The 23,227-nt window shown below is 36.6% G+C and overlaps 1 protein-coding gene across 1 annotated transcript in view; it reads right to left on the bottom strand.

Annotated features, from left to right (window-relative positions):
* The window catches only part of LOC148951259 (5-hydroxytryptamine receptor 2A-like), a 208,534-nt gene that overhangs the window by 103,080 nt on the left and 82,227 nt on the right, over window positions 1-23,227 (bottom strand). Inside the window, exon 2 of the mRNA XM_089091042.1 lies at window positions 3,230-3,363. Within this exon, the coding sequence (XP_088947168.1) occupies window positions 3,230-3,363 (134 nt within the window). The remainder of the gene's footprint in view (window positions 1-3,229; window positions 3,364-23,227) is intronic.

Here is a 23,227-nt window from a genome sequence, read left to right as displayed (position 1 = left end):
GCTACAAAAACCTTCTTCTATCCAGGTCGATTATTCCAATGACTCGCTTCAGTCTATAAATGAAATGTTTGATGTAGCGTCGATGGCTGTCTTCTACAAGTACATGAATGAATTCGCCTCTCTCACACGAGCTCTCTCGTATTCAACCCCCCCCCGTTGTCCCACCGACAAGGCAGACGAGAAGGCACGTACCTCGATCTAATTATCTAAGGGAGGGCATTCCAAGAGCCGTGTACTTGAGGAAGAGCTTCATCTGGCGGTGCAATTCTATCTGGAACAATTTGGGATATTATTCCTGCAAATCCCTCTGCTGAGTCCTTCAAAAGAAGGTTCAACAAAAATTTAAAACATCGAGGCTCGGAACGAGGGTAATGAATAGCGGTATATCAAGTACCTTTAAGTACCTGGCGTCGTGAATATAGGAGTAAAAACAAGTAAAAAAACAAAGAAATTTTCAGTTACAGGACAAGTGACAACAAAGAGCAGAACGAGTTAAAAATGAAAGGCAATAGCAAAGAAATATACGGTTAAAAAAAATGCCACAGCGAGAATAAACAAAAATACGGTTAGAAGATACGTGGCAGCGAGAATTACAAGCGACAGCGAGAATCAGAACGTGTCAAAAATGAGGGCTCCTCCATTTTTCCGAGAAAAGAGAAGCAAACAACGGGGATTCATTGGAGGTTGCTACTTACAGCAAGAATCAATATATACATGCCTGCTGCGTGCCTTATCTTAAAACTGGCATATTTACATTCCTGGCCACAAAAACGGTCTAAATACTGTCACAACTTTAAGGAAGAATTTGTATGTTTCGCAGGGTGATGTTATTGAACGTATGGTGACGCTATGACATCAAGAAGAGCCTCAAATTGCCTGTGGTAAGAAGACAAGCGACAATGAGAATCAAAATATATAAGCCTGTCATGTAGTCCTGGCGGGGTCTGGCCCAAGATATCAAGAAGAGGCTCACATTGCCTGAGGTTAGAAGACAAGTGACAATGATATTCAATATATACAAGCCTATCGCGTAGCGGTGCCAGGACTGGCCTCAAAATTGGCTAAATAGTGCTTTTTCCTTAGTACATACATATTGACATTTCTGGCCTCAAACGATTTAAATAGGTCATAACTTCAAGGAAGAATTTAAATTTTTCCCAGGGTGGTTGTATCAAACATAGCATCAACAAGAGGCTGTGGTTAGAAAACAAGCAACAATAAGAATCAATATATAGAAGCCTGCCGCATAGCCGGGCCTGGGTCCTGCGGCGTAGGCGCCGACCACATTTCTGCTCATTTTTGGTTTAATGTAGCTCTTAACTTTTCTTTGAAAAGCTTCGTTTGTGGATTTTCTGTAATTAATTGACATAAAAGCCAAATAGAAAGTCCTATATTGGGACTTGGCTCATTTGCCCGAGTCATATTACTGCATCCTGCTAAGGGTCCGACACGATTTATAGTACTGATACTCTCTAACTAGAAAATAGATCAAACTTACCATGAAGCATGTACATTTTATGGGATACTCGAGGACAATTGAAACTGAGATGCTACTTTATTTGAAGACAATTTTTTTTTTCTACTGATAATCAGCTGAGAAAACTATTTGCACCGATATTAGTATTTGCTCGCCGTCAGACCACTCTGAAGTTTGGAGTGAGCTCAAAGACTTCCAGTCAGTGACAAGATGGGTGTCTAGGTCAAGGAGCTTGACCATATTGTGGACCAGCGTTGTTTCTATTGATGGATTTCATGAGCAGCTAACAGAACAGAATGAGTTAAAAATAATTAATGAAAAAATACTCGAGTCCTGCTGCATCACTGCATTACTTGCACATAGTTTTTAAGACACTCATATTGATGAATACACAAAACAGCAGCAGGAACGGATGAATTTGATGACAGTAAACTAAAACTCTATGTCACACTAACTTCTTAGATCCTCTCACCCTAGAAAAATATTAGATCAATTAGCATGCTTCAGCACGAAGCCTCAAAATTAGTGCCAGAAAACTCGGTGTGGTAACCAAGGACAAGTTCCGTATTAAGTATGTCGAAGACTTCCACTTCCATTCTGTTAAAAGATAGTTTTTATTTCTTATACCAAATTATTGGTTGACGTGATATCGTTCTATCTTAAAGAACTTCTCAGTGTCCTCGAACTGATTTTAGCAAATGACCTTGAGCATGCATTCAACAACAATTCCTCTTTATTGAGCTAGCGTACTGAGGTATATTGGACAAATTAGACGATAACTGTGAAAACCCTTCTAGAGTACCAAGACTTATTATGGGAAAGACCAGGATCCTGTAAAGTTCATGTTAGATATAAAGGCTTCCTAGTGTTTTTTTTTTGCCTAATTTGAAATTTTAAGAAAAAGTCATTGATCGTACAGTCTTTAGGCAAATTAAACTCAACCATTTTCTTCTGCATAAATGCCAAAGTCTATGCAAGTGTCTATCACACAGAAAGCAATTCTTGTCCAGGTTAAAAATCTCAAAAAGTTCTGATCAAAGTTTCCCGATACCAAGGACCAAATTTTCCATCCTTTTCTTTATGAAAGCAATATGTAAATAATAGGCAAACTTGCATGGTTTATGGTCCTTGCCCCATGGGCTGGAGGGACGATGTCATCCCTGGAGGCATATTGTTTGATTATTGGAAGCCGTTTGACTATTTTCAACAAAATAGCTATCTCAAGATTTGGACCGGGTGTCTTTGGGAGGGGTGGCGTAGCAGGTAGCAAACAAGGCCATAAGAAAGCGACAGGTACCCTCTAATTACGTTTGACCCTTAAAATGGCACTGGAACATTGAATTTCCAATCAAATGAGCCCCTTTCAAGGTTTATACGACCAGTACTTCCATATGAAGGGGCCTGGTTTAAAAAAGAAATAAAAAATAGATAAAACTCATTACCTCAAATTAGAAGAAAAAACATTCCTGAAAGCGGTGCCGGTTTTACTTATTTGGTTATCTTTGAATGCAAACAGTCACAAATTTGGGAGTTTCAATCTTCTCTCTCTCCCTTTCAAAAAAATTTTCTTACACCCTTTCTTGTCCAACTTTCAAAATTGAATAACCGTTTACAAATCCTTTTTTTTACTCTGAACTAATTAAGAGCTATTGAAGAGCCAAGTCATCTCTATTTACAGACGTAAATGCTGTTTCTGACAGCCTCTGAAGAGCTTGTGTACATTAACAAGAAGAATTGGTTGAATTTCTTTACCTGATATACAGCACCAAGAGGCATTACCAAACATGCTACTAGAAGGTCTGCTACTGCTAGTGACAGGACTAAGTAATTAGCGACAGACTGGAGATGTCGCTCTAATAAGACAGCTAAGATGACACAAGCGTTGCCTAAAACAAAACAAGAACAGTTCTTTTTATTTCTGAACAAAATCAAAGGCCTACCAGTACATTAGAAAAGTGTTGATTCGCAGCGTGCATAATGAAGGGGAAAAGAGTGTCCAGGTAAATATGAATTCAGTTAACTGCAAAATTAAAAGTCTAGAAACAGTTTAATTTAAAAAATTTAAGATTAATAATTGAACCTAAAACGAGCAGAAAAACTCCAAACTTAAAATAAATTGAAAATGAAATTGAATTGATTTAATCATACAAAACCACAAAAAATAACAAGTAAATATTTTCAAATTGTTGACTTAGTTGATGCTCATGATAATAATCTGAACGAGCAAATGAAAGCTACAAGGAACAGAAATTAAAGATGAACGATCGAGGCATACTTATAACAAGCAAAAATTTTCACAAATAAGAGAGGACCTACTGACCCTATTTGTACCCTATTGAAACCATTCATATTTTGGATATCGCGTTTATTTTTTTGTCGTAAAATCAACAAGAAAACTCCAATAAAAATCACTCTTTCAATAATCCATGTTTTTCTTTCGTTTGTTAATTGGTTGAAATCTTATTCCGTAGTGTTTGACGAATAGCTTCGAATTTGCGAAAGGGGGGAAATTTTAAGGTATTGGCCCATTTTATGCATTTAAATTATTTTGGTCTGTAATTTTTTATTAGTCTGAGGACCATGTCGGCTGTGATAATTAAAAGGGCGACATACGCCATTGTTGCTACTTTTCAGGAGAGCCAGAAAACGGAAAAAAGTTTGTTGGCTGTGGTTGCTCTGAAGGGCGAGGCTAATGGAGATCAAGGGAACATATTCTAGACCAGTTTTTTCTGCTTTTTTCAGTGGTATAAATTGAATTCAAGTATTCTGAGCAAGCTCGAAATTATTCCATTTTATGGCGTATGTCTCCTTTTTCCTTGACAAAAAAAGGAGACATATGCCAGGTCCCCATGTTATAGCTCCATAAGAAAATCCTCTTCTGTCATTCCGAATTCCAAAAAACACTCAAGGAATCTGGGCATTTTGTCTGCAATATCAAACAGAGGCTGCCTCTGAGCTTTCTTTTGATATGAAATTTACCTGCGACCATCGTTCCGTTGAAGTACTAGAGACTTCTCATCCAATCTTACTTTTTGCACTAGCTTCCTCTTCCTTTCCCTTGGTGTACTACAGAATTACTTACAAGAGCCTCCTGGATTGTGGCCATTTTGTTCATATTATCAGACCGAGAGCATCTTACCCTCCTTTTATATTAATTCATCGTTTCGTCAAAGTACTTTGAAACTTTTCTTCGCCCGACTCTATCTATTCGTAGTCTTCTTTTTTCTCTTTTTGTACTCCAGGACTTCAAATAATATACCTGTTTTATTTCAAATAATACAAGAGTAAAAATAAGGAACTGAATTGGCACAACCTCTTGAAAGAACTTCAAATAATGTAAAGTAAAATATAAAAAACTCAATCATTGGCACGACCTGTTTGGAACACTGGAAGATTTACTTCCTCAAGACACACCAAAGTGATGATGTTTAAACAATGACTAAACACGTTTGCAGTTCGTAGTATCCCAGAACCAAAAATGGATTTTGATTAGTGCAAAATTCTACTTATGCTACATCTACTTGAATCTACAAGAAGAAATGAATCACAAGGCAGCTTATTGGGTCGTTGTTTAAATATCATCACTTTGGCATCCTTCAAAACACGTGGTTAGATCAGGAGACTCTTCATGCACTGGCAAGTCAATCCAACATTGCGTTTTTTGCTCATCGGAAATGTGTGTGGATAGCCTCAAAATTCCTTGCTTCTTTGCTTTTGAAATCCCTCTAGGACCTTTCACGTTCTCTGGCAAACCTTTCATGCGCTTCGATTTCTGTTTAAGAAAATCAAAACGTTGTATAGTGTCGTCGAAATCGTACTTGTAGCATAGATCTTTCTGCCCCTTTTGAAAATTAACCTGCACAATTCTGTTCAGCAGGATAGAATCCTTTTCAGGGCCCTTTTTAGGTGCCTTGGGCTGAGCAATTGTCACAATACAAAACAAATTCTTTCACTTCTCGCAACTCGCTAATCAGACTGTATATGGCTGAGACCACACCATCAGCAGTTCAGCCACAGATGGCTTCATGCCATACTATGCAATACGCGGTCTCCGGCACACTTCTTGACTTTACAGGAGCAAAAGTCTCATTAAAGACTACTAAACGGCTAGTGAAGTGTGACTCCTTGATTTTTGGCATAATGGGCAGATTCTCCTTTGCTATTTTAATTGCTTTTTGGACAAGAGCAAAGCTTCTGGAATGCATTGTGGTCTCAATCACTTTACAACAACTATTTCTTCTTTTCTTCAAATCACTATGATTATGCTGAAATTCGGCTGATTCTTGAGCCAAAAGGAGACATATACCAAATATTAAAGTTCAAAAGAACAGGGTCAAAAGGAGACACGTGCTCTGCACGTATCTCCTTTTTGGCCCAGCTGCAATCCGCGTCCAAAAGCGGCGTATGTCTCTTTTTTATCTTCGCAACAGTAGGAGATAGGAGAATTCTGACCTCACCATTCGATTCCTCGTGCTGGGTTTACCGATGACATACACAAAACTCATTTTCGACCAAAATGGCATATGTCGCCCTTTTAATTATCACAGCCGATGTGGCCACAGGAACGTACTTTGTAAGTTTCAACCCAATTATACATGTATGTTGTGCATACATGCATTTTTGGCAAAAATAATGGGTACAATAAAGTCCCTCTGCCTCAGGCTAATTTCTATGTGAATTTTTAGCCAATCCAAAAGCCAAAACGTATTTCATGCACTTACGACCCTTTGGAAAAAGTAACTTGCGTCCCCTAGGCTTAGGGTGCACGCCCATCGGGTATTAAAAATTTCCCACCCTCAAAAATTTTCCAGCTGCTGAATCATCTCTCGGCCTCAACCCAGAATACAAGAATAAACTTCACTATCACAAAAAATTCCCTACGTCTTCGTGACTCCTATAGTCGGGGTTAATCGAACCCATTCCAAGTCCCATTGCTCCTTTTAGTTGAGTAGATTTCCTGGCTGAAAAGTACAAGGAGGTTGTCAAACACACTTACCCTCATACCCACCTTGCCCACTAAAGCGTAGGCCTACTGATGGAAAATGTACAATTTGTATAATTGAGACCCTTTCGCCTAAGACTAAGTGGGTCGTTTTACTCCCAGACTTAAATAAAAGTTCAAATAGGGATAAAATCCTTTTAATAGACAATGATGTCTATTAAAAGGATTCATCACTGTCTTTTAAAAGTATTTTATCCCTATTTGACCTTTTATTTATCGTCATGGAAAGGCAGTGTGGTCTCCGAAATTATCTACTCCCAGACTTATATTTCCGAAACCTTCAAATTACTTAGAGCAGAATAGCTATCTCGAGATTTTTATCGGCTGGCATTGAGAGTAGACCCTGGCGCCGCGCCGGCGGATCGACCGAACGCCGCCACCGAGAGGCCCGGTCGAACGCCGCCGAAGTTTCGTAACGCCGCCGACGCGCCGCAGGCACGCCGCCACCGGCAGAGGTGGTGGCGTTCGGTCGACTTCAAATTATTTTTGCGGCAATTCTTTATTGTGTCAACCGCAAAGTCGGAGCTTTTCCTTCTCGTGTGGTTTAGTATTTCGATTTTCCTGATTAGAAATCAAGCAGGGCTTGCACTATCCCCGAATTCTCGGATATATCCCCAAAAATCTCTGCGTCACCCCGAAAAAAAATTTGGTTCCCCGAATCCCAGAAAATCACTCAATCACGGTGCCACCCCTAGCGATTTATCACCAGTGACTTTCCCTGCCAAATATTAATTTGCATACCATAATTCTTCAGTACTCTCTTGTTCATTAATTTTCTTCTCTTTTTTTACTTTTCATAAAAACCAGACGGATGCAATATACTATTGTAAATATTGCAATATACACAGTTCTTCATATGTTGACAAAAAAATGTATCGTCTTTATGAAATGAGTTTAAATCATTTCGAATGCAGTTTCCCAATCGCTATTTCTTACATCATTCGTAGTCAAGAATTTTATTTTCAAGTTGAATAGAATTATAGAACGCATTCACTACTATACAGCTTCAGCCTTTTGTTGGATTTTGAAATTGACAGCCACAGATTGTTTCTACTGCTGAATTTTTGCAGATTTTTTTTTTTGCTGTTTTTAGATAAGATTTTCTTAATGTTTAATACTCAATTATTGAACGCCTGATTGAAAATACAATATTCTTTCTGGAATATTTTTACCCCCCCCCCCCCAAAAAAAACAACCTTCGATTGAGACAACATTAAGCTATAGACTAAGCTATGTACAAGGTTGGGAAATTAAAGATTGAACCGGAAGTTACCCCAAAAATATGATTAATAAATAAATTGTAAATTATTGCCTATAGGGGGGATAGGGGGCTATCATTTTCAAATGATAATACCTCATTTTTTTATTGAAAGCAGGGATGCCAAAAAGATAATTATTTTTTTTTCATTTAAAGTGGAGACAGAAGGACATGATATCAAATTCCCTGGGAAACCATTGAAATATTTTGATAGACCCAGGGCCCCCCATTAGGAATTGTTCATTGTCTTGGGTATTTTGCGATTTCTCATAGGCTACTGGCCTTATTTGGCTTTTGTGTGTACTCCCTTTTAATTAAATTCTTTGGATCTTATGGAATGTCATAGCGAATATATCACTCAGTTTTCCACTAATTTGAGGTATATCTGAATAATTTCGACATTTTTGTTGTTGTCTTTGTACCCCTTTACTCATACCTCAATTTTTTTTTAAGGAACAATAAGCTGTTTAACGTTATTTTGCGTGTTTGTTTGAACCATACAGTGACCTAGTTAATTATTAAGTAAATTATTTTTCTAATGTAAAGCTGAGACAGTATCCTATTAAGGTGGTATCCAGAGGGGGGGGTAGGGAGGTATTAAATTTAAATGATAAAAGCTCGAAATGATATTTATTGAAAGCCGGGATCCCAAAAAGTTGATTTTTTTTAATTTAAAGCAGAGACGGCATCCAATCAAGGTGGGATCCAGAGGGGGGAGGGGGGTATTGAGGTATCATATTTAAATGATAATACCTCGATTTTTTTAAAAGCAGGGGTGCCAATAAGTTAATTATTTTTTTTATTTAAAGCAGAGACGGCATCCTATCAAGATGGTATCCAGAGGGGGGGGGGCATAGGGAGTTATTACATTTAAGTGATAGTACCTTTATTTTTTTTTTATTGAAAGCAGGGATGCCAAAAAGTTGAAAAGTTGACAAAATTAACAAGATTTTCGTGAGTTATACTTGATACAGCACTTGCATGGTTTTATCGTCCAAAGGGAAAGGGACATATGCGTCCAATCTGTTTTTTTTCTTATTGATGAAACGGGTTTACTTTGAAAACATTCATTCATAAGTACCAGGCAGATTCACACTAAAACGAATTGGTGTGACAAAAGTGATATTGACATCCCCACCTAACGTTGCGCTCGAGTATCAATGGCGCCCTTGGTTCAGTGCCCAAGTTACATTAAAAGGCCAGGTCATAATAAAAGCTTTCAATTTGGGAGGTTCAAGGAGGAGTCTTTGACAGTCTTATGACCTCAGGGTACTAGATGTTGCAACGTTCTTGCGTATCTACAGTGGTTTAGAAAATTAGATCACACCACAAATGATTACCAAAAATATGCACAAATGTAACATTTGGAATATTATAACACTTTTTTTCAAAGCTTTGAAGAAAAGCAAAAAAGTCTAAATACCCCTAACTACGCTTGAAAGCTATTTTAAAAAGAAACTCTTTGGAGATTTCCATGGAAATGACCATAGCAGAGGCTTTGAGTCTGGGCGGGGATCAAAGAGGAGTCTTTGAGTATTTTGACCACAGGTGACTTATTGTTGCGTCTTTCTTAAATTTGGTAATTCTTGTGAGCATTTGGAAATCAAAGCTCAAACTCAATAACTGATACTAAGTGTCCTAACATTTTGCTTGGATTAAAAGTGACGAACTAGGATGAAAATTTCAACATCTTCCAGGAGCTACTTCAATCGGCATATTATTTCATTTAATTACACTAAACGCATGAGCTTTTAATTTTTTACCTAAGAAAATAACTGGCACTTCTTTCTTCTTCATAGCGAATAAACTACTAAGTGTTTTTTGTGTCATTGTAATTGAAGTGTTCTCATGTGAAGTGCTCATCATGTATTTCTCAGTTTGATAAATTTACTCCTTTTAGATGCAGTTTATAATTTGACTGATATTAGGTATTTATCAGTTTATAATTTGGAATGAATCCCCAAAAGAAAAAATTAATAATACTCAACACAGCAAGCAAAAGTAATGAAAAAGCATCAGTACAGCCTTAGTCTACACGACATATATTCTATAAAAAAGCAAACAAAACAATTTAAAATACATTTTTTTTAAAATTGTTATTAGAAACCAGTTTTTAATACAAGAAGGCTTTTTAGGAATCCAAAAGAGCAAAACAAAAACAATCAATATCAAAGTAGCCCATTTCAATTATTTTAAAGGTGACAAAACAGATATAGGCAAAGGGCATTATGAAAAAAATAAGCTTGTAAGTTCAAAGTTATATTCAAAGTTTTTACCCAGATAACTGACGAATTTTGTGATACGGTATTTGAAGTTTTATATGCAGTTATGCTCGATGAAAAAACTACTGATTTTGATAATTATTTATGTTAAGAATACACAGCTAATAGATACTTCAACTACTCGTATTATGCAAGGGTTCTAAAAAGCCATAGCCATTTCGTTTCTACCAGATTTCCACTTCTCTTGATGAATAACGAAGAAGACCAGTTTCCAGCCAGCGACTTGTAAATTTTTAAACTCATGAATAGGCTCGAATCTGTTGTAAATTTAAGCTGTGATTTGAGAAAGACTGATGAAAACATTAATGTTTGCGGTCAACATTTATCGCGCCAGCGGCGCGCTGCCGACATCATACTGGCGGGCCGCCGCCGACCTCTTACTGGCGGCACGGCTTGGCGCGGTGTTTTTGGCCCCGCCGCCGCCGGTCTTCCCTCATCGGCGCGGCGCCGGGGTCTAATTGAGAGTCTTTGGTGGTAGCCGGGACCACTTGTGGATTTGGACGTTTGGGGGTTCATCGGCCCGATTTTTTCTTATAATAATAATAAGTATATTAGCCATAGGCCATACACAAATTAACAAGGAAAGAGACACAATAAATGCACATATAATATGAACACTATTTACGTTTTTTCCGTAGCTGGAGAGCTTTTCCAAGAAACCGTGTCGTGTCCACAATATTTTCTTTCCGTTTGCTCTGCAATATATCCGGGAAACGTACCTCACGCAGAAAACGCGGTCTTATATTGTCAGTTATTGGACACTGTTGGAGAAAATGGACCAAATCTTCATTAATTAAGTAAGTTTCAATTTCACACTCCAAACTGTCCCTAAGATATACAGTTTTGTTGTTATTTCCAACATCAAAATGGTTAGGAAAAAGAATAAGAGGAGTCGTCAGGATGAGGATTTATTAAGTGAGAATATGACGACAAGCACCTCCAATACGTTTGAAATTACTCGGGAGTCAGCGAAAACTCCGGCATCATTACAGACCTTGTCAGAGGATTTTTCGAAAATGATGGACATTTTGCGAGATATTCGTAACTCGGTCCATTCGATCGATCAGCGATTTACTACACTAGAAAATAAAATACAAGCAATAGAATCGGAGCAAATGGCTTTACGGACTGAACTTTTGGGGTCGAGATCACGTGTGACTGCTGTGGGAAATAAAGTTTCTATACTGAAAACTCAAGTGATTACCTGCAAACGGAAGTGAAGTACTACAAAGAAAAGACTTTGCGTATGTCTGGTAGGATTACGGCTACAGAATATCAGCCGACGGAAAATAATGTGATAGTATGGAACACAGTTTGTGAAGAGGAGGATCAGGCTTAAGGAATGTTTACTGAGTTATGTACAGACGGTTTGGCTTTACCAGTGATACCACAGTTTTTGGTTATTGAGATTAAAAAGGACAAGAAATATTTCAAGCTTAATGTAAGCAACCGTGAGAATAAGATCGAAATACTCAAGAATGGAAAAAAGCTTAAGGGAAAAATGATACGAAACCAGCAAAATATTTATATGAGCGATGATGCCCCACTTTCGGTGAGAGAGGCAAGGAAAAGACTGTATTAAAATAAAGCGCGTCTTTGTTCGATTGTTTTTACGTCATGGTTATATAATACTGTGCCACGTTATCTACAGTTTGAACGACCGGGTGGTCGAAAAGTAAAGTTTACTTGCGATGAGTCGATTGATGAATTAGCGTATGGACTTCCCCCCTCTGCAGCTCCCGGGGGCCCTAAGGAATGATTGATTTGATATTTTTTTTTTTTTTTTTTTTTTGGTTTTGTATATGTTTGGTTGTTCAGAAAAATTATGAAAGTTTAGCTTATGAAATGAAAAAATGTTTTGTTGCTTTTTTGTTTGTCTATTTAAGAGTAAAGATTTTTTTGATTTTAGTTTAAAGGATAAATATGAGTAGGTGGTAGTAGGCTACTATGTTGTTGAATGGATGCGCTTATTATTGTGGCGGAATTTCTTTGTGTGCTAATGTGCTTTTCTTTTTGTTTTTATTTTCTGTTCCATTTTTCTGTATTTTTTTTAATCTTTTTCCTTTTTTCTTTTTTCAGTTTTATTTTCTTTTTACGGCCGGCCTGTCTTTAATTTGTTGTGAACAAGGAAAGGTAATTGGTAACGGTATATTTTTGTTTAGCTGTTTTCTCACTACTACTTCGATGAATGGTTATTATTCTAGTTGTTGATTTGGAAATATTGAGATCCCGAAAGAGATTCACAAAATTTTCAGGATTTACAAGGTGGTATTCTCCATAGGGATCTAGATCAAGATTTTTGTGAGGTACCCCCTAGAGCATATTATAAATGCTCTATTGAAATTAATAATGTGTTGTCAGGATCCAGTCGACTCAATTTGTTATCGTGGAATTGTCAAGGTCTAGATAGCTCATTAGATTATTGGAAGGACTTGTGTATGTTTTCGAAATTTTATGGCATTGCTCTGACAAAAACTTGGTTCAGAGATCATGAGACAAGTTTATCAGATATAGATGGATATTGACTTCGTGTTCAGAATAGAGATAAAAGGCAACATGGTGGACTGACAGTTTATGTTAGGAATGGTCTCGATATCAAGGTGAGGAATGAAAAGCGTGTAAATAAGAAAATGGTATTTGAAAGTGTGGTATTAGAATTATGTAAATCGGGACAGAAATTTTTTGCGGTTGTAGTGTACCGCCCGCCGTCAGGTTCTACTAAGGAATTCTTGGAGCTCCTAGAAAAGCAGCTGGATGAGCTTGCTGATGATAATAAACCTATGTTCGGGTGTGGGGATTTTAATCTGGACCTAAGTAGAATGAGTGCTAAACCTAATACTCGTGAATTATTAAATGTGATGTCTTGTTATGGTGTGTTTCCTGCGGTGAATATTTGTACTTGGGTAACTGCTAATTCTGAGTCCCTCCTTGATAATATTTTTTGTGATATTAAGTATGATTCAATTTCGGTTGTGATTAATGATGTTTCTGATCACTTTGGTGTTCTGCTGTATGTGAATAATTTTTGCACACCGAAGAGTAAGAATTCAAAAACACATAATGATCGGTTGAGAATTGATGGAGATGATTTAATTCGGTTTAAAAATGAATTTGAAAAATGTAACTTTCAGTTTCTTGAAGATAGTGAACAGGATGTAAATATGAAGTTTTGTTTATGGTATGGTAAAGTCAATGAAATATTGAAGTCATGTTGTAAAATGTCAAGGCAGTCAGTTCAAACCGAGACACCAGTTAAACCTTGGATTTCTAAAGTACTGATAGCTGTGATAATGAAAAGGAGGTGGTTATTTAAGTGTTCTAATACATCACCATATGCTGAAGAGAGGTACAGAAAATATAATAACGCATTGAATAAGCTACTGCGAAAAGCTAAAATAGAATATTTCAGAGAAGAATTTATAAAGTCGGAAGGAAATCCTGCGAAGACCTGGAAAACAATCAACTCGGTAATCCGCCCAACCCAGAGTTCTGTTGCCACAGTTTGTACCTCATCGCCGGAGGAAGCAGCAGCTCAGATGTGTGACAACTTTGCAAATACTGGAAAAAATATGGTAGGTAAAGGATTCTCCTCCTCTGTAAAAGAGTCTTTTGTTCATCTTTTACCTATGGCTATTGATGTTTCTGCTTTTGTGCGTCCGATTAATATTAAGGAGCTCTGAAATACAGTTTGGAGCATGAACAGTAATGCCGCAGGTAGTGATTTTTTTTTTCCTGAAAGTTTTGAAGTATGTATTTCCAGTTGTATCAGAGCATTTGGTGTACCTATTTGATCAGTGTATGAAATGTGGTATTTTTCCAGATTGTTTTAAGTCAGCTAAAGTTATTCCGTTATTTAAAGATGGCGATAAGAATTCTTTCCATGATTATAGACCTATATCTCTTCTCCCAGTGTTAAGTAGAGTGTTTGAAAAGATGATAAATGCTAGAATGGTTGAGTTTCTAGAATTGCGGAGACTTTTAAGTCCAACCCAGTTTGGATACTAAAGAGGAATGTTGACGAATCAAGCCGCTCTGGTTTTGGTAACGTTCGTGAATGAAGCCCTGGATGATGGTTGGAAAGCGGCTTCAGTTTTACTCGACATTGTAAAGGCCTTTGATTTGGTTGATCATGGTATTCTGCTTGCAAAACTTGATAATTGTGGATTTCGTGGTGCGTTCTTAGGCCTTTTAAGGTCTTTCTTTCATAATCGTTCTTTGTATGTGAGTGTTGGAGGTGCCGTATCAGGTACAAAGAAAATTGATTATGGTGTGCCACAAGGGACTGTGCTCGGGCCTACACTGTTTTTAATCTTCATTAAGGATTTGTGCGGAGCTGTGGAGGGTTTGTCGTTTGACCTGAATTTTCCCGTTAGTGAAGCCATAAAGATAATTATTGCGCTATTTGCGGATGAAGCGCATTTAAAAGTGGCAGCGAAGACGGAACTGCAATTCTTGGAGAAGCTAATTACGGGTATGAACCAAATTGGGAAATGGACTAGAGCTAACAAACTGAGGTTAAATAATAACAAATCACAGTTTCTAGTTTACGGAAGAAACCCCAATTACTATCCATGGATTAATGAGCTTAGATTTGTTGATACTTCAATCCAGCGACTAAAGACTGTAAAGTACCTTGGTGTACTGATAGATGAATGTTTAAGTTATAAACCCCATATAGAGTTGTTAAGTAGTAAGATTCCAAGGAATGTTGGTATTATGAGAAAGCTGAAGAAATTTTTCCCCTGTGAGGTAACAAGGTCTTCGTATTTTTCTACTGTTCACACATACCTTTTGTACTTTAATGTCGTTTCGTCGAGTACTTTCCCGATACATCGACTTCCGCTTCGGGCAATGCAGAACTCAGCTATAAGAGTGCTTTGTGGTGATAAAAAAGGTACATCAGTGAGAAGGAGATATGTCGAACAACATATTCTGCCTTTACACGGAGTTTCTAAATTTTATTCAGCTTTGTTTTTGTTTAAGTATGAGCGTGGATTATTGCCACAATGTTTCGGTCAAATGTTCGTGGCTGGATGTAATGTCCTTGAACACTAAACCAGAACAGCATCCCGGATAAGACGACCTCAGGCTTTAACTCGAAGATCATTCTTCTCTATCCGTCATGTGCGACAAGGGTTTTATGATAGTTTACCAAATGAATTATTAGTTGATGAAAATATTGCTAGTTTTAGGAGTAGGTTAAAATCTCTGTGTTTTGGTGAGTATAATATTTCTTAGCGATTTTCTCTTGAGGGGTCTCTCAGTTGTATTTTGGTTATTTTTTATTGTGGTTGTGTGCGGGTGGTAGTGAGAGAACGGTGATAATCAGTTATGGTTTGTTTTTTTGGGCCTGCACTAAGTTTGAAGAGGTTGTGCCGTGCTTTTTTTTTCTCTCTTTTCTTTTTCTATTTATTGTTTACGTTGTTGATAGCGATGTATATATCAATTTTTTTTTTGAAGGGTGTATAGCCTAAACAAGTTTGCTTCTGGTGGTTGATTTATTTATTTGTTTGATTTAAATAAAAACCCTTATCAGTTATCAGTTATCAGTTACTGCTGTTTACTGCTGTTTGGTCAGTTGAACATTCCTCTCATCATGTCCTGGAAGTTTCAACTGAACACAATTAGCCGTTGCTATGACATTGCTGATATGTCCTTTTGATAACTTGTACACAGTATTTATGTAATTTTTGAAATTTTTATGTTAATGCTCTTAGCCTTACAAGTCGTTGTTATAGAAGTAGTTGTTGAAATAGTAGCAGTAGTTTAAATAGTACTAGTAGTAAATGTAGCAGTGGTAGCGGTAATAATGTTAGTAGTAGCGTGCACGCATTGTCTTTGGGGCAATTGCTCATCCCCTTTAAGCATTCCTTGAAAGTTCCAACTAAATACTAAAGTCCATTCTTGAGATACGCTCTTTTGACAATGTGTATGTACATAGCATCATTTGATTCAGTTTAATTTTCCCTCGGTATTTCAAATAAAGTCGTGTAGCAGTAGTAGTAGCAATAGTTTTAGCAATAGTAGTGGTGGTAGTTGTAGAAGTAGTAAACAATGAACGATTTTCCTAACCTAAAGCCCTTTCCCTGAGACCGGTGGGGGGGGGGGTTGATATCCCAAAGGGCATAATTTCTGGACCTTTCAACAATGCTGAAGAAAATAGATTTCTCAAAATTTTGATTGAATGTTTTTTTTTGGGGGGGTGGGGGGGGGGGAATAATGAGCACTAGGGGAGGGGCATGTTGCCCTCAAATCACCTTGACTCTTAAAACGGACACTATAACTTCCAATTTCCAATCAAATTTCTCATCCAAGGTATATATGACCGCAATCCCATCAAAATCTTATATACCCTCAGGGCATAAATTACAGCCTTTGCCCTAGGGATCTAGTGCGTTGCGTCAACCCTAGAGGTACTATTATATATCCTCTCGACTATTTTGAACAAGGTGGCCATCTCACAATTTTGACCAGATGTGTTCGGGGGAAAGAGGGTGTCGGAAGGGGGCGGGCTAATTACCCTCCATTACATTTGACTCTTAAAAGAGAACTAGAGCTTTTCATTTCCAATTAAAAGAGCCTCCTCTAAAATTTATACAGCCTTCCATATAAACCTTATATACCCCGGGGCATAAATTACAACTCCTGCCTCCGGGTTCTGAGGGGTTGTTTTAACCCCAAAGGTCTTGTTATATGATCTTGAGACTATTTTGAATAAAATTGCTATCTAAAATTTCTATTATATTCATTTTGGGGAAAACAGGACGTAAGGGGGGAGGCTAGTTGCCCTCAGATCACTCTGACTCTTAAAAACGCCATAATAACTTTTTGATGGCCAATCGAATGAGCCCTCTTTGAAGTTTATACGACCACCCTTTCAATAATTAAACAAAAAAAAAACAAGTTTTTTGAACTGAAAGTAAGGAGCGACATTAAAACTTAAAACGAACAGAAATTATTCCGTATATGAAAGGGGCTGTCCCCTCCTCAACGCCTCGCTCTTTACGCTAAAGTTTTTTATTGTTTTAAAAAATAAAGTTGTGAGACAGAGTCAAACTTTAGCGTAAAGAGCGAGGCGTTGAGGATGGGACAGCCCCTTTCATATAGGGAATAATTTCTGTTCGTTTCAAGTTTTTAATGTCGCTCCTTACTTTCAGTTTAAAAAACTTGTTTTTTTTTTGTTTAATTTCTGATCGTTTTTTTAGTTAATGTAGCTTTTATTTGCATAAAAATTTTACTTTTATTTTGCTAAATGGATCTCTTTACAAATTAACTTACATAACTAACTTCTATATTCGTGTATTTTTCTTCTGGCAAAAAATACAAAGTTGCAGATTTTTGCAGATACGAGCTTGAAACCTATGTAGTAGGGTTTTCTGATACGCTGAATGTGACGGTGTGATTTTCATTAAAATTCTTTCATTTGTAGGGGATGTTTCCCCCCTCTTTAAAAAATCGAGTAAATTTTCTCAGGCTCGTAGCTTTTGATGAGTAATACTAAACTTAATAAAATTTATATATTTAGAATCAGCATTATAAACACATTCTTTTGATACATTTATTGACATCAAAATTCCGTTTTTAAAAGTTTCGATTACTATTGAGCCGTATCGCTTGTTTTTTTATTGTTTTTTTTTATTACGTATGTGTTATTACGTATATGAGGGGGCTCTCCCCTTAGTCAATACCACGCTCTTTACGTTAAAAGTTTAAAAAAAATTTGATTAACAAACCCTTGAATCACAATGGCCTTTTAATTAGAATAGATAGCTCATTTGAAAGGACTAAAAAAAAAACTGTAGCGTAAAGAGCGAGGTATTGACTTGGGGGAGAACCCCCTCACATACGTTATAATTTCTGTTCTTTTTAAGTTCTAATATTCATTCTTACATTTCTGTTTAAATTTATTTATTCCGTATATGAAAAGGGCTGTCCCCTCCTCACCGCCACGCTATATACGCTAAAGTTTTTTATTGTTTTAAAAAATAAAGTTGTGAGACAGATTCAAACATTAGCGTAAAGAGCTAGGTGGTTAGGAGGGGACAGCCCCAAACCCCAGAATCACAAAGGCCGGTTAATTATAATAGATAGCTATTTTGAAAGCACTAAAAAAAACTGTAGCGTAAATAGCGAGGTATTGACTTGGGGGAGAACCCCCTCACATACGTTATAATTTCTGTTCGTTTTAAGTTCTAATATTCCTTCTTACATTTCAGTTGAAATGTAATTATTCCGTATATGAAAGGGGCTGTCCCCTCCTCAACGCCTCTCTCTTTTCGCGAAATTTTTTTATTTTTTTAAAAAATAAAGTTGTGAGACAGAGCCAACCTTTAGCGTACCGACGGAGGCGTTGAGGCGGGGCCAACCCCTTTCATATACGTAATAATTTCTGTTCGATTTAAGTTTTAATGTCGCTCCTTACTTTCAGTTTAAAAAAGTTGTTTTTTTTATTTAATTTCTGATCGTTTTTTAGTTAATGCAGCTTTTATTTGCATAAAAATTTTACTTTTCTTTTGCTAAATGGATGTCTTTACAAATTAACTTACGTAACTAACTTCTATATTCGTATATTTTTCTTCTGGCGAAAAATACAAAGTTGCAGATTTTTGCAGATATGAGCTTGAAACCTATGTAATAGGGTTTTCTGATACGCTGAATCTGACGGTGTGATTTTCATTAAAATTTTTTCACTTGTAGGGGATGTTTCCCCCCTCTTTAAAAAATCGAGTAAATTTTCTCAGGATCGTAGCCTTTGATGAGTAATACTAAACTTGATAAAATTTATATATTTAGAATTAGCATTATAAACACATTCTTTTGATACATTTATTGACATTAAAATTCCATTTTTAAAAGTTTCGATTACTATTGAGCCGTATCGCTTGTTTTTTTATTGTTTTTTTTTTATTACGTATATGTTATTACGTATATGAGGGGGTTCTCCCCTTAGTCAATAAGACGCTCTTTAAGTTAAAAGTTAAAAAAAATTTTGATTCACAAACCCCTGAATCACAAAGGCCGTTTAATTAAAATAGATAGCTATTTTGAAAGCAATAAAAAAAAAACTGTAGCGTAAAGAGCGAGGTATTGACTTGCGGGAGAACCCCCTCACATACGTTATAATTTCTGTTCGTTTTAAGTCCTAATATTCCTTCTTACATTTCAGTTGAAAAAACTTGTTTTTTTTTAATTTAATTTCTGATCGTTTTTTAAATAATACTTGGAAATCCGGCGCCCCCTTCATATAAATTTCCCTTACCCCAAAGAAACATCCTCCATTAAAATATTCTCCATAGTACCCCCTCCTCTAGCCGCCCCCACCCCTCCAGAAAAAATCCATCCTTAAAATGGTTGTATACGTCCCAATCACCAATAAATAATGCTGGAAAGTCTGGCGCCCCCTTCATGGCACTTTCCCTTCCCCCATGAAAAATTCCTTCATGAAAAGATCCTCCTACAAAACCACCGACCCCACCATCCCTACCCCTAACCGAAAAAAAAACTACAGAAAAAATAAGTATAAATACCAAAAAACAAAACAAAATTTTAAAATTGGGTAAAGTTCATAACTTTTAGCCCTCCCTCTGGGAACTTCGGGAGATTAAATCATCCTAAAAGACATATTTATCATATTTTCGACCATGCTGAACAAAATGGCTATCTCAAAATTTTTATCGGGTGACTTTGGGAAAAAAATAAGCGTGGGAGGGGGCCTAGTTGCCCTCCATTTTTTTGGCCATTTAAAAAGGGAACAGAACTTTTAATTCCCGTTCCAATGAGCCCACCTGCGATACTATAGGACCACTGGGTCGATACGATTACCCCTGGGGAAAAAAAAAAACAACAAATAAACATGCATCCGTGATCTTTCTTCTGGCAAAAAATGCAAAATTCCACATTTTTGTAGATAGGAGCTTGAGACATCTACAGTAGGGTTCTCTGATACGCTGAATATGATGGTGTGATTTTCATTAAGGTTCTATAACTTTTAGGGGGTCTTTCCCCCTTTTTTTGAAAATCAGCCAAATTTTCTCAGGCGCGTAACTTTTGATGGGTAGCACTAAACTTGATGAAAGTTATATATTTGAAATCAGCATTGAGATCTTATTCTTTTGATATATCTATTGGTATCAAAAACCCGTTTTCTAGAGTTTTGGTTACCATTAAGCCGGGTCGCTCCTTACTTACAGTTCGTTACCACGAACTGTTTGATAACCTTGTATGTCACCGGGGCATAACTTACGACCTTTGCCCTGAGGGGTCTGGGTGATTATCATCCTCAAAAACATAACAATAGGACCATTCAACTACGCTGAACAAACTGGCTGTTTCAAATTTTGATTGGATGTAGTTCGGGAATGACGGGCGTAAGTAGGGGGGGGGGGCTGGTTGCCCGGAGTGTTTAGAGTGTTGAGTATATAAAAAAGGTCATAGGAGGGGCCTTATATATCTCCATTCACTTTTCACAATTAAATTGAGCACTAGAAATTTTAATTGCGATTGAATGAGCCTTTTCCAAAGTATTCACGACAACTCCTTCCAAACGGAGCGGCCTAATCTAAACAAAGAATAAATATATATTACATAGAAAACATATCGATATTTAAGCTACATATTGACCCCCCCCCCCCCAAAAAAAAAAAAATATTGTTGGTTTTTGAGAAAGAATATTTTCTGTATTTTCAATGAAAAGGCTTTTTTTGGATACTCTCATTAAAAAATTTCATGAACAGCGAAATCTCCTCACCCCCAAGGTTTTGAAAATATATTTTTGAGCCCTCCTACTTATACATTTAAATTGATACCACTGCTATTTACTGGTATATTAAAGAGGCCAAACTTATTTTTGAGTAATTTGTTAGACTTCGTGCGTTTATTTATAAATGTCTTAAATTTTCAACCGGCTCTGATTGAATTGGAGCCAGGCCCGATTGGACTTTTTTTGCAGGGCCCTCTCTATATATTAAACATTTAAATATAATTCAGATTCACTATATATATATATATACATATATATATATATATATATATATATATATATATATATATATATATATATATATATATATATATATATATATATATATATATATATATATATATATTAAATTATTTGACATTAATTAAATGTCAAACAATAAAAATATTAATAAATCTCATCCAGCAAAGCGAACTTAAAATAAACACATTTTTAATTATTTGAATAATTCATAATTTTTCTATTATCTTTAAAAGCAATTTGCTTTAAATTTCGAACATTTCTTATCCATTTTGATGGTAACACGGGACACTTCCAGATGCGGGGCCCGTTTGGGCTCAATTACCCTTTATGGTCAACAATACAAGCCTTCCTACTAAGACAAGATAAGGTTTTACTAGACTTCCTGAGAAACGCAGCGAATCTTTCCTTTCATCTTTTGAATTCCTTCAAGGAAATAACACTTTTGCATTAAGCGTGCTAACTTCATCAAGGACAAAGGAACGAAGGATCTAAGACTAATTGTATCAGCATAATCAATACTGCACTCTTGTCAGAGGACATCAATTAAAAAGAGCAACAGCTTGCCCCGGAGAAATGCTTCAGGCACATAAAAATGGGGAAGACGAAAATAAAGAAAGAAGACTGCTATTCCAGATAGGTGCTTCTTTAAAATACAATATAAGCTAAATTTCTGGGAGTTCTTAGGAAACGAAAAAAAAACAATGTCAGATTGAACTGACAATTAAAAATATTTCTAAATAAAAAATCCGATAATTCATTATGTCTCCAGGAAAGACATGACCAGAGAAGCCCTAGGGGAAAGGCCCTCAAATAATACAAATTACCAGAAATAAAGCGGAATGGGAGCAGATACACCAGGCTACAGATTTAAAAGGAAAACACTCACAAGGTTACAAAAATTGTGTAATATTGTATTGAAAATATCATCACAAATTTACGACAAACAGAATCTGTTTTCAAAATCATATCTCAAGCCGAGGCAATAATAGGGCTAAGACGAAAAGGTGCATATAAAGAATCAACATTATATACCATTCGGTAGAAATATGAAGATTTATGTCAAAAAAGATCTTTATTCAAAGTTTTGAAAATCCTCCTGACAGTGCTTCCAGGCTCCCAACTTGCTTTTAAAAGATCGTATATGGGCGCTCATGCTTGAGACCAATGCTGTACGCTGCTTCATAGCAACGCTGCTGAGTTTCCGCAGCCGTGAATAAACGGCATTACCACGGAACATACATAAGCGCAGAGTTCTACCATTTCATAGTATTTAGTTAACATTCCTTTTTGATATTTAACAATTTATAAGACAGGGTTTACATTTCCCTGTCTAAATAAACTAAAAAAACCAAGTTTTTTCTAACTGAAAGTAAGGAGCGACATTAAAACTTAAAACGAACAGAAATTATTCTGTATATGGAAGGGGCTGCCTCCTCCTCAACGCCTCGCTCGTTACACTAAAGTTTTTTATTGCTTTGAAAATAGAGTTGGGAGACAGAGTCAAAATTTAGCGTAAAGAGCGAGGCGTTGAGGAGGGGACAGCCCCTTTCATATACATAATAATTTCTGTTCCTTTTAAATTTTAATGTCGCTCCTTACTTTCGGTTTAAAAAAATGTGTTTTTTTTTAATTAATGAAGCTTTGATTTTGGCTCACCGTATATGAATAATTAAAACCAAATTCGCATATTAATTTTCCTTTTTTTGGCTAATTGGCTTTCTTGAAATTTTGTTCTGACGTAACTTACGAATTAACTTACGTAACGAATTTCTATATTCGTATGTTTTTATTACGTATATTAGGGAGTTTGCTACCTAGTCAATACCTGACTCTTTACGCTAAAGTTCGAATTTTGTTCGAATCACAAACCCCTGAATCAACCAGGCCGGTTAATTAGAATAGATAGCTCTTTTGAAAGTACTGAAAAAAATTTAGCGTAAAGAGCGAGGTATTGACTAGGGGGCGAACCCTCTCATAAACGTAATAATTTCTGTTCGTTTTAAGTTTTAATGCTGTTCCTTACTTTCAGTTGAAAAAAAAACTTGTTTTTTTATTTAATTTCTGATCGTTTTTGAAATAATGCTGCGAAATCTGGCGCCCCCTTCATGGAAATGTTTCTTCCCCCAAGGACATATCCTCCATGAAAAGATCCTCCCCCGTAACCCCTACTCCGACCTGGACCCCCCACTAGAAAAAAATTCCTCCT

The sequence above is a fragment of the Artemia sp. Qi Xiang Cuo genome, chromosome 6, assembly GCF_049724085.1.
Source record: "Artemia sp. Qi Xiang Cuo chromosome 6, ASM4972408v1, whole genome shotgun sequence".
NCBI lineage: Eukaryota > Metazoa > Arthropoda > Branchiopoda > Anostraca > Artemiidae > Artemia > Artemia sp. Qi Xiang Cuo.
The sequence above is the reverse complement of the archived record's forward strand: the minus strand, read 5'-3'. Positions and strand labels throughout refer to the sequence as shown.